At 39.1% G+C, this 16,456-nt stretch overlaps 1 protein-coding gene across 1 annotated transcript; it reads left to right on the top strand.

Annotated features, from left to right (window-relative positions):
* The first annotated feature begins 169 nt into the window (after nucleotides 1–169).
* LOC108443575 (glyceraldehyde-3-phosphate dehydrogenase) lies at nucleotides 170–15,206 on the top strand. The gene is made up of 12 exons (XM_017724347.2): nucleotides 170–205; nucleotides 579–623; nucleotides 5,396–5,495; nucleotides 5,637–5,743; nucleotides 6,366–6,456; nucleotides 7,910–8,025; nucleotides 8,114–8,195; nucleotides 9,592–9,743; nucleotides 10,647–10,725; nucleotides 12,045–12,128; nucleotides 12,246–12,343; nucleotides 14,986–15,206. The coding sequence occupies exons 2-12, from the start codon at nucleotides 601–603 to the stop codon at nucleotides 15,053–15,055; spliced, it is 1,002 nt and encodes a 333-aa protein (XP_017579836.2). The 5' UTR covers nucleotides 170–205; nucleotides 579–600; the 3' UTR covers nucleotides 15,056–15,206.
* Nucleotides 15,207–16,456: the final 1,250 nt, after the last annotated feature.

Here is a 16,456-nt window from a genome sequence, read left to right as displayed (position 1 = left end):
ATTACACAAACATGAATGAATAATCAGACCTGAGCTTTGGGACACGTATAATAAAATTCAAGTTCTGACTGGGGGAAAAAGATGGTTGGTGGGTGTGGAATGTGTGTAAGGGGGATGTGCCAGTTGTGTGTAGATATGTACTGAACAGCCCACTAGTTGCTCTTGCTCAAGCAAGGACTACCTGAACAGAGGCTGCCTGCACACGGTATATAACAGTTATCATGTAAACCTGTAGAGTTACTTTCCTTAGAAAAGAATGCTTTAAAATGGGTATCATGGTTTTGTAGAATAAGTAGCAGTGGAGGGTTTAGTTATTTATTTATAATATTTTTGCTCTCCTGATTGGTTTTGAATGAATAACCTGCAAGACAATGTTTAAGAAGCATGCATTTAGAAAATATGTAATGATACTATGAGGCTTTGCCATTGCCAATTTTACATTGTACAATTATTGGCTTAAATAGTGACTAATAATGCTATGTTAATGAACATGCCAGAAAGCTTTAAATACATAGCTGCAGCAAGTAACTGTTAGGAATGATCAGTAAATCTATTTCCACTTTTCCGTTCATTCAAAGGAGCTGACCTGAGCCAGCTAAAATGGTCAAAGTTGGAATCAACGGGTGAGTGATGATGGATGACCTAATGGTTTATTCCCTGCCAAAGGAACCCTGTATTACTCTATATGTTGTTGACATTTGACATTTTACTTGGTGCTCTTTCCATTAGGACACAGAACCCGGTGCCCCCTCGAGGGGTTAAATTGCATAACTGCCCAGCAATTCTTGGCCAGTGCATCTCTCTGTACCCTTCTGTACTCTCCTCTAATGTGACATATCGTGGCATGGCCTCCTCTTACAGCTAGCTAGCTCTTCTTCCCCCAGCTGTCGCGTTATGTCTTTCACTCTAATTTCGTCCAGCCAGCTGGACTGTTGGTTGACTGATGACATGAAAGGAGCAGTATATGTGTTTACACCTTGCACTTGGATAAGCTTTTGTCATCTACTGATAAGCTTCACATGGCAAATGGATATTAGATTTTTGTAAGAACCACACACAGTGCTTATTTTTATGGCCTACTCAGTTTCCAGGTGGATGTCATGGACAGAAACGCCTCCAGAGTGCAGTATTTCTTCGTTTAATTTACAGAGAGGTGATACGTGCTGATTCTAGTTTGGATGCTTCGCAAGTGATGGCATTTGTCAGTGGATAAAACATAGTATCAGTGTCTCAGATGGTTTCATGTACAGTAGCTGCTGTTGAACTCACAATTACAACTGTATTTTTCATGGCATGGTGATGTCACATAGTCTACCTTAACCAGTTACATGCATATTGATTCTGTTTATTTCAGCAGTGTGGTTGAATATACACAGATGAGTCAAACATTATAATCACTCAGAGATGAAGCAACTGTTGCTGATTAACTCGTAACAATGGTGTATTTCAAGGTCTGTGTTCTGTTAGATGATAAGTGAATCTGTGCTCGTAGTTGACGCGTTGGCTGTGGGAGAAATGAGAGAAAGTAAAATTTTAGCAGAGGCCAAATTATCATGGCCAGACAACTGGGTCAGAGCATGTCCGACACTGCAAGGCTTGTGGGTGCTCTTGGTCAAGAGTGGTGAGTACCCACCGACAGTGGAGGAAGGAGGAAACCACAAACTGGTGACAGGGGGTTGGTTGCCCAAGGCTCGTTGATGTACAAGGGCAACGAAAGCTATCTTGTCTGGACCAAACTGACAGAAGGGCTACTGTGACGCAAGTTAAAGAAACTTTTAATGATGGTTACTGGAGGAATTTCTCACAATACAGAGTGCATCACACATCTGTATGGGGCTGTGTAGCCGCAGATCGGTCAGAGGGCCCATGGTAAACCCTCTCCACTATGAAAAAGCCTACAGCAACCATCAGACCTGGAGTAAGAAAGTCGCCTGGTCCAATGAGTCCTGGTTTCTTTTGTGTTTACGGCTGGGCATACATGGGCACTGTTTGCCTGGGGACGTGATGGCAACAGAATGCATTGTGGAAGAAGACAAGCCAGTAGAGGGACTGTGATACTCTAGACAGTTTTCTGCAGGGAAACTCTGGGTGCAGGCATTCATGTGTAAGTCAATTTGAAACACGCCAGCCACTTAAATATTGTCGTGAACCAGGTATACCCCTTCATGATAATGGCATTCCCAGATTGCGTTGGACTCTTTTAGCAAGTTAATGCAAGCTGCCACACTGCACACATTGTTCAGCAATGGTTTGAGGAACATAAAGAGGCCTCCAAATTTCTCCAGTCTCAATCCATCATGCATGTCACAAATGTGCTGGAATAAGTCTGACTTGCAGCAGCTCCATCTCACAACGTATCTACTGCTAATGTCTTTGTATCAGATACCACAGGACACCAGAAATCAATAACAATCCATGAATCAGCAGGTTGGAGCTGTTTTGCACACAGAGGATCAGCAGCATATTAGGCAGTTGATCCTAATGCTTTACCATATGCTAATAATTCAAAAATTTATATTTCTTGAACAAAAATGTGTTTTTCTTGTACTTGCTTGGCTAAATGACTGACTGTCAGATTAAGAAGCTTGTGAACTTTAACGTGTATTTTGTATACACTACCAGTCAAAAGTTAGGACACACCTACTTGTAGAACGAAATTTCTTTCTTTTAAAAATATTTTTCACATTTTATGATAATATTGAAGGCTTCAAAACTACAAAATAGTTTCTATGGAATCACATTGTGCTTTTAATGGCCTTCTATCAAACAGAGCTATTTAGACCTCACCCTCCCTAATCACAACAAAACTAATTAGCAACTAAGTACAGTAAATTTATCATCTGCGATAATTAACTGTATGCTACAGAAGCAGGAAATACAGATTAGGTTGTAAACCAGCTGGAGTATTCCTTTAATGTTTTGGCACTAAGGGCAGAACAAGGTAAGCTTATCCTCAAAGTCATTAAGTCATGCGCCTACCAGTTCACTGCTCGCTAATTTTATCCAGCTATGGAGGGCCTGCAGAATGTTGGCTAAATCGTTCTGTCTACATAGTTATAAATCATGTTCATGGAGTGGAACTCCAGTGAGTTTGTACTTGCTTGGCTAAATGACAGTGTCCGCTTAAGAAGCTTGTGAGCTTTAACATGTATTTTATATGCACTACCAGTCAAAAGTTAGGACACTTACTTGTAGAACTAATTTTATTTCTTTAAAAATAGTTTTCACATTTTATGATAATATTGAAAGATTCAAAACAACAAATTCAGGTCATATGGAAGTGGATTGTGCTTTTAATGGCCTTCTATCAAACAGGGCTATTTAGACCCCACCCTCCCTAATCACAACACAACTAATTAGCTTGAATGTATTAATGAGGCCAGATATTCCACTATATGACATGTTGATGTTCTGAGTGAAAATAACACATTCTTATCAGAAAACAATTTCTGCACATTTTAATGTGTAATTACTGTTTATTTACTGCATGTATTGTATTGGGGGAAAAATTGTGGTGTGTGCAAAAGTTATGGCACTTTGTAGGTTCTGTTTTGTTCTTGAATATGCTAACATCAGCCATGCAACCCAGATTGTGCACAAAAATTCAGAGAAACGTGTCATATTTAGGTTTGTTCCCTGTAGACCACATGTAAACTTATTTGCATTTAAAAAATCAGCAAAACATCATTTGACAGGGGCTGTTCAAACTTTTGCATACGACTGTACTTAATTTTCAGGGAGTAATCAGGATGATACAGTGATCTTGGTTCCAATTCTCTATTTTTGACTTGTGAAGTTCTCAACTTTCGAACTAAGGCTACTTGTTTCAAAATACATAGGGACGTATAACCAAAAATAAAAGCATTAGTGTCCAAATACTTGGATGACACTTTCTTTCCTGTCTGCTTTCCTTGATTTTGCCTGACCGTATACAGCATACTGCTAAACATACTGGAAGAGCTGATTTGCTGTTGGATGCAAATGGCCACCAGATCTGGCAGAATAAAAAGGAAAGTAGAAAAAAGAAGTCTCATTCAACTAGTCAGATGCAGCATGTCTGTGCTCAGTGGTTTGCTCAAATGGCCTAACCAAAACAAAACTTTATATACTTTTCTATACTTTCTATAAAAAATTACTTAGAAATTTGCAAAAGAAATATGCCTGGTATTTATATATTTTGAAATTCTGATAATGAGTCCAGCAAACATTTCTGATTTGTCTGGAATGCGGCTAACCCTAACCCTAACCCTAACCCTAACCCAAAAATCAATGTAAACCTGATAAAATATCATCTGATGCCTGCTGCTGTCAACTATTATTACTATTTATTAATAAAATTAATAAAAGAAAAAAATACAGGGTTAGGCTTCTACTTCAAATCCAAATACATATTTGAATATTAATGCATGTCTTAAAATGCCCTTAAGAAAACTGTCCAGAGAGCATCTCTAAATACACAGCAGGAAATTACCACTAATGTTAGAACCAAAACTTCGGTTGAAAATGTCTGTCATTTTAGATGTGCTTAAGTACTGAGTGGAAGTTTACATTGCTTTATGCTGGGGAAAAAAAATGACCATTTTCCATATTTCAATATGAAAGAAATGCTCCATCTCTAATAGAAGGAAACAGGAACAATAGATCCTGGAGAGCAGAAGCTGCATCTGTAGAAGCTAAAGAGATGCAGCTGAAATAACAGAAGACCATGCAATAGAAGTCAATGGGCAGGAGACGACAAAATAGAAGTCAGTAGGCAGGATATGGTGCAATAGAAGTAAATGGGTAAGAGACAATGCAATAAAAGTCAATAGGCAGGAGATGGCACAATAGAAATCAATGGGCAGGAGATGATGCAATAGACGACAATGGGCAGGAGATGGCACAATAGAAGTTAATGGGCAGGAGATGATGCAGTAGAAGCCTATGGGCTTGGGATAACAATAGAAACCACTGGGCAAGGGCTGTAGCAATAGAAGTAAATTAGGCAGGTGCTGAAGCAGTAAAGGACATAGTCAGGTACTGAAGCATGGGCAAGAGCTGAAGCAATAGAAGCCAATAGACTTGAGCTGAAGCAATAGAAGTCAATGGACAAGAGCTGAACCTATAGATGTCAATGGGCAGAAGCTAATGTGTGTGGTTTTTTTTGTCTGTGTACAAGGAAATTATTGCTCTTGGTATTGGCCATATGGTAGAAAAAATGCTAAAGTTGTCCTTTAAAATGTCAGTACAATAAAGCTACAGTCCCAGTCTTATCATTAGCTCATTTACCGCCTCTTGATCAGGTGTGAGTACAGAAAACCATCTGGTCATCTGGTCTGGTCATGCCTCATGCTGCTGCTGCTTTCTTGTGGTGAAAGTAACAACAGAGAGTCTGCTCTCTTGTCTTCCATGTTAGATTTGGCCGTATTGGACGTCTGGTGACTCGGATTGCCTTCCTGACTGGAAAAGTCGACATTGTGGCCATCAATGACCCCTTCATTGATGTTGACTACATGGTGAGAAAATAAGAATGTGTGTGGATGACAATAGGATAGTAATAATAAATGCTTAATTAGCTTGCTGCTGTGTTTTGATTGATTAAATTGAATTGTCTCATGCTTGTAAATGGAATATTCACTCATATTTTACCTGCATAGGTGTATATGTTCACTTATGATTCCACCCATGGCCGCTTCAAAGGTGAGGTGAGGAGCGAGGGTGGCAAGCTCATCATCAACAACCATGCCATCATGGTCTTCTCAGAGTAAGCGACCAAGCATATATTCAAATAGACCCTGATTTATTATACATTTTCATTAGTTTTTTTTTCAGCAGTTATAAAGCAAAATTAGTTTTTTTTCAAAGCTGCACTATATAAATTTATTTCTTAAAACTGAAAGTAGTATTAGTGAGTCAGGAAGAAAAAACATGCTGAAATACGACGTGTGATATGAGATATGATGACATTAGTAGACCACATTAGTAGTAACAGCCGGGAAAAACCCACTTTTCATCGACTTCCTATGGAATACTCTTTCAATATGCTCACAGTCATCAGATCCATCCGCCAAGGCACAACCGCATTGCGTACAGTTACACATTTCCACCAGAGAGGTCTCCAAACCCCCAAATCTTACATAGTGCAGCTTTTACTAAAATGTATAATGTCCGTTTTTACTTACAGACACATATATGGATGTGCCTAATGGGATACAATCTATTTAAATGAAATAAATATACTTCAGAATATATTGATCCATATTAAGTGGCTTTCCAAGACATTTAAGTGAAAACCTACCAAAAGTTCAGCAAGCTTTTCCTTTCAGCAAGAGCAAAATTCTTCTCTTTTTCTACCTTCTAATCTCCAACCATTTTTTGAAGTGCAGGAAGGACCCATCCAACATTAAATGGGCTGACACTGGCGTGGAGTATGTTGTTGAATCCACTGGTGTGTTCACCACTGTTGAGAAGGCCTCTGTAAGTAGAACCTCTTTAAAAAGAGTGGGCAAGGCATAATATGGTCTAATAATATGTAAATGCTATGGAATGTTTTGGGAAAAAGGCATTGCATTCAGAAAATTTGAACGTTTAAATGATTTAACATGACAATTGGCAAGTCCTTCCCTCACCTCAGATGTAGTTAGTCAGTCAAGACATTTGGTGTATATTTCATTAGTATTGCGCCAGAGGCCATCAAGAAATGAAAGCTATTCCTTGGCTAAAACATCACATTTAACACAAACTACTGAGCTGTTAAGTAATCTGAAATAGGTTTGCTTATGTGGTTTCTGACTGGTCTCTCGCAGTATTAACAGCTGCTTAAGGCCCCAAGCCACCAGGGGACACCAATGAGCATGTAGTACTTATTTAGTTTTATTATTAATTAATAGATTGTGTTTTTCCTGTATAAAGTTATTTAATGTTTACTTGTATTTACTCTTTATCCACTTCTGTTATCCATTTTCTAATGAAAGAGATAAATAATTGCTTTTCATTCCTGTATAAATCAGGTGCCTCTTGTGTAAAGAGTCCAAGTGCTTGTAGAAGTTGTTGTCAATCGCTGGCAGTCAGTTATTTGTCAGTTGTTCTAACTATGTTGCATGTAAAGTACTAAACATTTCCCAAGTGCTCAAGTCATCTGCTCAGTGTAGGTGTAGATTTATGGTAGTTGTAGTCCATTGGGTAATTTGAACAGACAAGAAAAAATCCAGATGTTTGTATATTGTACTTGCAATGTACGAAATGCCCAGAAGTTGATAAATGTGTGGCCGTAATGTCATGTTTAAAGCCAGCAATGATTTAGGATTTTACAATTTGTCTGTTCATTTTTTTTTCTTTCCCCAAGACGTCTCTGAAATTGAGAGCTGAGGCAACTTCTGCTGTTCCTACTGCCATAGCCTATATGCTACCTACTAAATGAAAAATCAAGCATTAAAGATTTAGACATTTATAGCACCAACCTGCAATTGTGGGTTTCTTCAGATGTGCAGAAAAAACAGTAATTAAGTAATAACAGCACCCCCTAGTGGGGAATTCATAGCTACATGCTCAAAAATGTTATGCACTGCCTTTCTGAATGACAGTAGTATCTATAAAATGAATACTAAAACATTATGAATTCGAGATGGCTGCTAATATTTTAGCTAAGCAACATGCTTCTGTCCATATTGATGGTCAGTAAACACATAAGAAAGTCTATTTGAGACTATTTTAGGCAAGCAGTTTGTACTATGCTTTAACTTTACAGACTTTAATAGCTGTGTGGGAGCCATTTTATTTGCACTTATAGGTAGATAGTAGAACACCTTCAGTCCAGGGCGAGGTTTACAGGGTAGCCTCCATAAGCTGTCTATTTTAATATGCTTATATGTCCAAGGCAGCCAAACAGTTTACAGAAATGTACTGTTCAGTTTTGCTCCACCTTTCACAGGCTCATCTGAAGGGAGGTGCTAAGAGAGTCATCATCTCCGCCCCCAGTGCAGATGCTCCCATGTTTGTGATGGGTGTCAATCAGAATGTCTATGACAGATCCATGAATGTGGTCAGGTAAAGCTCCTCTTTCTTTTGTTGTGTAAATGGCTTGCAGCTATTGCTTAACTTGCAGCTATTAACTTAACCAGTGTCTGGCCCACAGCAATGCTTCCTGCACAACAAATTGCCTTGCTCCTCTGGCCAAGGTCATCCACGATAATTTTGGCATCATTGAGGGACTCATGGTAAGGACTGATATCCTACCTTTTCTTTATGGGTTAAATTACCAATATGGTCAATACTCTGTTTGAGGTGTTTCAGTTCGGCAACTGTGCTCGTCAGGTATTGTTAAACATATTTATTTTATTGGACCTCATGGCTTTTGACAGTGTTTCACTTTTCTGACAGTGTTCCACTTTTCATTGGCGATACAGATTCTACACTTTCCTGGGTTGAGAAAGATGTGAAAAAGCCAGCAAAACAGTCAGCTAGAACCGGTAAAGGTAGTCTTGTAGGTTGTGTGTACATGTACATTTTAGGATCTTCAGCATAACAATGAAATTGTAAACCATTGTCGTCTGATGATAACGTCAAGAGGGAATATGCACAAAATAAAAAGCAGTGGGCCGAGAACCGAGCCTTGAGGGACACCATGGGGACAGACAAGATCAGTCAGACCTACATCTTTTAACAAAAATGAATGTCTAGTACCCCCACTTTGTACATAGTACATCTTAGCTTGCATTTGTGCAGTAACAAACAGTCTTTACTGACAGTGGTTTGTCAAAGTATTCCTGAGCCCATGTAATGATATCAGTCACAGAAGCATGCCAGGCTTTAATGCAGTGCCATTTGAGAGATGGGCATTCACTTGTGGTTTCAGCCTTGCTTTTTATGCAGAGAGATTTTTCCGGATTCCCTGAATCTTTTTATCCTTGCTTGTAAAGGACTAGGCCTTTCCTGGATGCTCCTCCAAGTATAATTACATACCCTCTTTTAAAATGTTCTCTGAACGTCACAACTTTGCCTGATACTTTTTTGGAATGTATTGCAAGCATCACTTGCAGAGTGAACATATATTTACAAAGTACCGTTAAGTTTATAAGATAAAACATTAAATATCTTCTCTTTGCATAATGATGAATGAATTTAAATACAGGTCAAATTTAGAAATCACTACCTTCTGTTTTTATTTGCATTTCACCTATTTCTTGTATTTACCTTGTTGAAAATTCCTTGTTGGTCTGTGAACTCCTTCCAGCTCAAAAACTAAGCCACAAAAATGCTTTCTCACCTACCATTCATATCATGGCTGTCATAGGAAGGCCTTATATTTCTGAAATGAAGGAAAGATTTACATAGCTTAACATCTGTTAATGAGATTTAAAGTCATTTTAAAGCTGTTCTGTTGGTGCAATCTTTAAAACTGTAAAAGCAAAGCTGTTGTTTTTCACATTAGGAAAAAAAATTAAGATGAAGAACAGAGTTTGGAAATTTTCCTATGACTGTGACAATATCTTAATTTAAACATGCAAGATATTCTAGAATGTCTTTGTCCGCTGAGCATCTATATCCCTTTTATGATGCTGTTTTCCTCTCTTCAAAGCCAAACCTCTTTCTCTGAATTTTTCTGCCCCCCAGAGCACAGTGCATGCAATCACAGCCACGCAGAAGACTGTGGACGGCCCATCTGGTAAGCTGTGGAGAGACGGGCGCGGTGCCAGCCAGAACATCATTCCTGCCTCCACTGGAGCAGCCAAGGCTGTGGGCAAAGTCATCCCAGAGCTCAACGGGTATGTAAGAGATTCAGCCCTGGACCTTGCATTGGGTTTCCGGTTCTGGCCTTAAAGATACAGATCTAAATAAAGCCATTCAGAGTGGCTTGGCATGAAATGTTCTGGTCTAGAGAGAGTCAGTATTGTTTGCAGTGGTGGTGATACCAGGCATCCAAAAAAGTTTAATGCCTTTTAAAGCTACATCACTGTAGTTTTTAATGAAAACCTGGACTGGAAACAATAGATCAATATATAAATAGCTTGCCAACAGTGGTCCTGAGGTCAGAAACCAACCATTGATGAAGGGCTAGGGCAGGGGGTGCCCAATCCTGGTCCTGGTGTTCTACTACCCTGGAGAGTTTAGAACCAACATACCTGCCTCTAATATTTAGATACCCCTTCATTATCTGGATCAAGTATGTCAAGTATGTTAACCAATGTTGACCAAACTGTGCTGAATGTCAGCTGTCCAGTGGTGGTGCTGTAGGAGTTACTTCCACTGGTGGATAGTGGGGCGGGGTGGGGGACAATGGTGATAAATTATGCAACAACAAAGAGGCTACACTCAGTAACCTTGAAGCTGCAAAGTACATCTTAATGGTGGCTGTACCTTATAAACTGGCAATTCAGAGTAGATCTAGGCAATTAAGATCCACTAAAACATGCTAAAACTGGGCTTTGTCCTTATCGTTTTAATTTTTTTATCTTTAATTTTTTTTGCATGGCTGTGTCTAGATTTGCTTAGTCATCCTGGCAAAGTAACATAAATTATTTCAGCAATCAGAGAGAGCTTACTGAATTATAAAAGCCAGCCAGTTTCAGCAAAGATAATGTGGCCTCCATTAGACTGTAATGACTGATTGTTCATTTAAAACATTCTGCTTTATTTAATATCTTCATTCTTTTGAACTGTTTTCTCAGTAAGCTGACGGGCATGGCCTTCCGTGTCCCCACCCCCAATGTGTCTGTTGTGGATTTGACAGTGCGTCTGGAAAAGCGAGTGAGCATCCTTTCGTTTCACCTTCTTTTCTTAAAGGGAATTCCACCACTCTTTCAAAATTTCTGCATGATTCAGTCATTCAGAGCATTTTTATGTGAAATAGTTCACTGTTGAGAAACTTGGCGACTGATTTGTTTACATTGTTGTTGACTGAGACCAGGGGTCACGATGTCTATAGCACAAATATAGGCAAGGCAAGCTATTTATATAGCATCTTTCATACACTGCGGTCATTCAAACTACTTTACAAATGAGAAAATACAAGGATAATTCAATTTAAAATTTAAAACTTAATGTACTTAAAACATTAATAAAAACAATTTATTTAAAAGACAAAAAACTAAACATTAATTCAAAAAACCTAATAAAAAATTAGGATCATAAAGTGTCTTTACAGGATAGAAGTAAAAGGAAAGGTTAAAGGAAATGTAAATAATGATAAATAGTGATAAATTGGAAAAAAAGTGCCTTACAACACTCTGCATGTATCTTTACAACATGAATGGATTTTTAAAAATATGTTTTAGGTCAAAATCTTATCTGAGAACCAAAAAAAATCAGTGTCTCGGACATCGAGCATCTTATCCCTAACCATTTATTAAAAGGTTGGGCCAAATGTAATGCTTGGAATTCCACCTGTTTTCCCAAAATTTCCACACACTTAAATAGTCAAGATGTAAATGGTCACTCAGAGGGGTTTAATATGAAATGCTCAGTTCTAGACAAATTTACTGAGTCTGAATTGTTCACAGTGGCGATGGAAGAACAGGTGAAACCTTTATATTTCTATTACACTGAAAACAGTTACAGGAACTTGGAATATATGCATTGGTCAATACCTGACATTGTTTTATTGAAAATTTTTGATGCGGCTTTGACCTAAAATGTATTTTGAAGCTTCATTCATGGCACACAGGTACATGAAAGGTGTTAGAAAGCAACATTCCCAAAGAAAACATTAAAAAAAAATTTTTTTTCCAGTTTATTTTTTGGTTGCCATCATCCACAGTACATAAACTCAGTAGACACGTGTAGGTTCACTGGTAGCTTTGCATTGTAGGTACAGTGGTTATTATCACCACTTTAAAGAAATCCATGTTGATAGGTTCCTCTACAATGAACCATTTCACATCAACTCACTCTGAATGACTTTGTTTCCATCTCAGTGAGAGAATGATGCTGAAACAGTGGCGTTAATGTGCAGTACATTATTAGAAGGTATTGCTTTTCAAATTTGGCTGTAGTGTTGTAATCTGGTATTCTTGTGTTTGTCTTTGTCTTGTTTACTTAATTGCTGGCCTGTTTCTCTCTTACTACAGGCTAAATATGAAAGCATAAAGAAGGTGGTAAAGGCTGCAGCAGAAGGCCCGCTCAGGGGAATTCTGGGATACACTGAGGAACAGGTAAACAGCTCAGTTTTATGCAGTAATATAACTTGCATGCATCCAGAACTACTGTATTTGCTAACTAACATTAATGTCTATGCTGAGATATAGATTAATGTATTTTCCTCTCACAAGCTGGTATCCACAGACTTCAATGGTGACTCTCACTCTTCATACTTTGATGCTAGTGCTGGCATTGCACTCTCCGACAACTTTGTCAAGCTGGTGACATGGTGAGTCATGTGTCCATCCAGAGGGTTTTTTTGCTGTGGTAAAGGAAATTGTTGGTAATATTTTATGAAAGTAAACAAAGTATTCTTCCATTCAACTTCAGCGACTTAATTATTAATGAAACCCAAATGTACAGAAGCCCTAAAAGGCTGTGGATTTGCACATCTTCTGTTTTTCTGTGACAACAAATTCTATTTGTCTCAAGATCTGGTCATTTATATCACCACAACATAACAAATGTTGTTCTCATGAGATATTAATGCGAATAAATGAATAACTTGAGATCTTGAGAAAACAACATTTGTTTTGCCACAATAACGACATTAATATCACAATATCTGGAAACAACATGCACATCTGTGGCCCTTCAGGGCTTCCATACAATTCATTTCACATACATTTAGTGTCATTTGACAGATTTCCCTCCTATGCTTCTTCCAACAAATGCAAGTAGCATGGGGGAGAGGTTTAGCTTGGCATACTGAGGACATAAAAAAAAAGTATCAATAAACAAACTTCCTCCAGTATGCTAGTGGGATTTCAGGGAAGCTATATGTGATATTAGAAATAGATACATGTCAGCCACCACCACTAAAACATGTGCAAAAATTGCAGTTATTGTTTTTATGTGACATACTCACTCCAATCATGTTCTTTTGTAAGCAAGAATATAAAAAGAATAGATAATTCATTTGGTTAGGAAAAAGGATACAAATATTTAGACTTACAGTGCATTTTCTACAGTGCTATTGAATGCATTTTTAAAAAGTACATAGTTTGCATCCCTTCATGGCATGGGAGCCCTCAGAGACCGTTTATACTGCTTACAGTGAAAAATGGTCTTGTAATGTACCTTAGCACCTTGGCCTGAAAGCTGTGTATTAATGGCACCTGTTTGACCCCGTTATCTGTATAAAAGACACCTGTCCACAGCCTCAAACAGTCAGACTCCAAACTCAACCACGGCCAAGACCAAAGAGCTGTCGAAGGACACCAGGAAGAAAATTGTAGCCCTGCACCAGGCTGGGAAGTGTGAATCTACAATAAGCAAGCAGGTTGGTGTGAATAAATCAACTGTGGGAGCAATTGTAAGAAAATGGAAGACATACAAGACCATTGATATTCTCCCTCGATCTGGGGCCCCACGCAAGATCTCATCCCATGGGGTCAAAATGATCATGAGAACAGTGAACAAAAATCCCAGAACTACACGGAGGGACCTGATGAATGACCTGCAGGGAGCTGGGACCAAAGTAACAAAGGCTACCATCAGTAACACACTACGCCGAGAGGGACTCAAATCCTGCAGTGCCAGGCGTGTCCCCCTGCTTAAGCCAGTACATGTCCAGGCCCGTCTGATGTTTGCCAGACAGCATATGAATGATCCAGAAGAGGATTGGAAGAATATCATGTGGTCAGATGAAACCAAAATAGAACTTTTTGGTAAAAACTAAACTCGCCGTGTTTGGAGGAAGAAGAATGCTGAGTTGCATCCCAAGAACACCATACCTACTGTGAAGCATGTGGGTGGAAACATCAGGCTTTGGGGCTGTTTTTCTGCAAAGGGGACAGGATGACTGATCCGTGTTAAGGGAAGAATGAACGGAGCCATGTATCGTGAGATTTTAAGCCAAAACCTCCTTCCATCAGTGAGAGCATTGAAGATGGAACGTGGCTGGGTCTTCCAGCATGACAATGATCCCAAACACACCGCTCGGGCAACGAAGGAGTGGTTCCGTAAAAAGCATTTCAAGGTCCTGGAGTGGCCTAGCCAGTCTCCAGACCTCAACCCCATAAAAAATTTGTGAAGGGAGTTGAAAGTCTGTGTTGCCCAGCGAGAGCCCCAAAACATCACTGCTCTAGAGGAGATCTGCAGGAGGAATGGGCCAAAATACAAGCTACAGTGTGCGCAAACCTGGTGAAGACTTGCAGGAAATGTTTGACCTCTGTCATTGCCAACAAAGGATATATAACAAAGTATTGAGTTTAACTTTTGTTATTGACCAAATACTTATTTTCCACCATAATTTACAAATAAATTCTTTAAAAATCCTACAATGTGATTTCCTGGACTTTTTTTTCTCATTTTGTCTCTCATAGTTGAAGTGTGTCTATGATGAAAATTACAGACCTTACAGAAGTAGGAGAACTTGCACAATCAGTGGCTGACTTAATACTTTTTTGCCCCACTGTATGGGCCCTTTAATGCTACATACCATATGATAACAGGTTTCACATACTTAGTTGTTGTAATCAAGTGGCTCTAGTACCCTCAGCCAGGGCTGCCTCTGGCTAGACGTGGTATAAGCAATTGGTTACGTGTACTTTTAAAAAAGCTACTTGATATGTTTGTAGAAAAGAACAGTGATTACAGAGATTCTTCAAAAAACATTGGTATGATGATGATGATGATGATGATGAGGAGGACCCTGAGGTTTGAGCCCCCCAGCTCTGCATATTTTAGTGCTTCAACTGAGCAAGGCATTGTTAATGAGCTGATTAGTTGTGATCAGGTGCGTTGGGACCTGGAAAAACACTAAAATATGCAGAGCAGGTACTCTAAGACCAGGGTTGGAAAACACAGTTTTATACCTCTGATTACATCTACCATCTTTGTAATGGAGCTTCTGTCTCTTCTCCACAGGTATGACAATGAATATGGCTACAGCAGCCGTGTGGTAGACCTCATGGTCTACATGTACTCCAGAGAGTAAAACTAATATACCTCAAAGTTCCTGGTCACCTCAGAAAGATCAATTCTGAAGAACAAGTCATCGCTGGCAACTTTTTTATGACGCTGTATAGTTTGAAATGTGATGTCTTGTTTGAATGTCATGTATCCCAGTAAAAGTCCTCTGTTCATGGCCTTTGAGTTTGCTTCTTCTGCCCTTAACCTTGAAAGCTATTTCAAAGCCCTACGTTATGAGTTCATGCATTGTCAGTTGCCGAAGTGGGAAACCTTGTGCATTTGAAGGCTGTTGCTGCTCTGTTTCAGTGTTTCTAACAACATTTCTGCTGTTCTCTGTGAAATCGATCTCCATTTCATAAGAGGTTGATTTATTTTGTTTGGGAAAACAAGGATTGTGATTAGTGCGGCACCATATTGTCTAAACTCTTGCACTGAAATGCTTCTTCAGTAATGAATAATAAAACCAGAGCCATGCAGAGGCTTTCAAAGGGGCAGCTGACCTATCTTTATAACTCCACTTTGTTGGTGTATAGTTGGAGAGTGTAGCTCATCTGTTGTGCAAACTTCTATGTATTATGTATTATTATGTTATTATTAATGCATTAGTAGGACAGTGTTGCAAGATTTTATTACTGGGAAGTGGCGAATGGTTTGCTTAGTTCATGAGACAGAAGTGGACGGAAGCATGCAATAAGAACCAAAATGACTGAGAATTTTATCATTTATATAAACTCAAAGAGTTCATGTATAATATAATATGGAAATAATGAAAAAAAACATTTTCATGACGGAGAAGCGGCTTAGAAAATGGATGGATGGATGGATGGATGGATATATTAACAGAAGAAATGCATGAAGAATACAGTCAACCTGTAACAGTAAGAGACAACAAACTCAGTAGACATTACGAGAGCCGAGGTTTTCTCCATGTGTCTTATCAATATGCATTGCAACTGTATTCTGAACACATTACTTTCTATTAAAATGGTAAACATTAGTCTAAGTTTCTCTACAGTGAATGAAAAGGGCTCGTGTAATGTACTGGACAGTTCTGATCAAATATGCATGGAAAATGCAGCCTCCAGGGCGTAGAAGCAAAGATTACAGAATGATCAATGATGAGCTAATATCTACTGAAAGCACAAACAGCAGGTACAGTACTTGGATAGCCACAGCTACCGCCCCCTCCAACGCCCTCCCAAATGCCTGCCCCAGCTCCACCCGTCCAATTCCCTGGACGCGCCGGCACGTGTATGATGATGACGTCTCCACGCTCACAGCTCGCGCTGCCTGGCGCTGCGTTGTTTATTGTGATCGCTGACGTCAGGATTCTGCCGCCGCTGCCGTAAAGAAGTGAGTAGAGCGCGCAGAGCTAAACACTCGCATTATTCAGAAGGAGAACCACAACAATACAGCACTTACGGTC

This window comes from Pygocentrus nattereri, chromosome 1, assembly GCF_015220715.1.
Source record: "Pygocentrus nattereri isolate fPygNat1 chromosome 1, fPygNat1.pri, whole genome shotgun sequence".
Lineage (NCBI taxonomy): Eukaryota > Metazoa > Chordata > Actinopteri > Characiformes > Serrasalmidae > Pygocentrus > Pygocentrus nattereri.
This window is presented reverse-complemented; position numbering and strand designations above follow the sequence as displayed.

Bases quoted from the DNA above. Each gene is read 5' to 3' on its own strand.
- LOC108443575 (XM_017724347.2), top strand. From the start codon at position 601: ATGGTCAAAGTTGGAATCAACGG. The intron at 6,457-7,909 runs GTAAGTAGAACC...CACCTTTCACAG, and splicing joins CCACTGTTGAGAAGGCCTCT to GCTCATCTGAAGGGAGGTGC. The intron at 8,026-8,113 runs GTAAAGCTCCTC...TCTGGCCCACAG, and splicing joins AGATCCATGAATGTGGTCAG to CAATGCTTCCTGCACAACAA.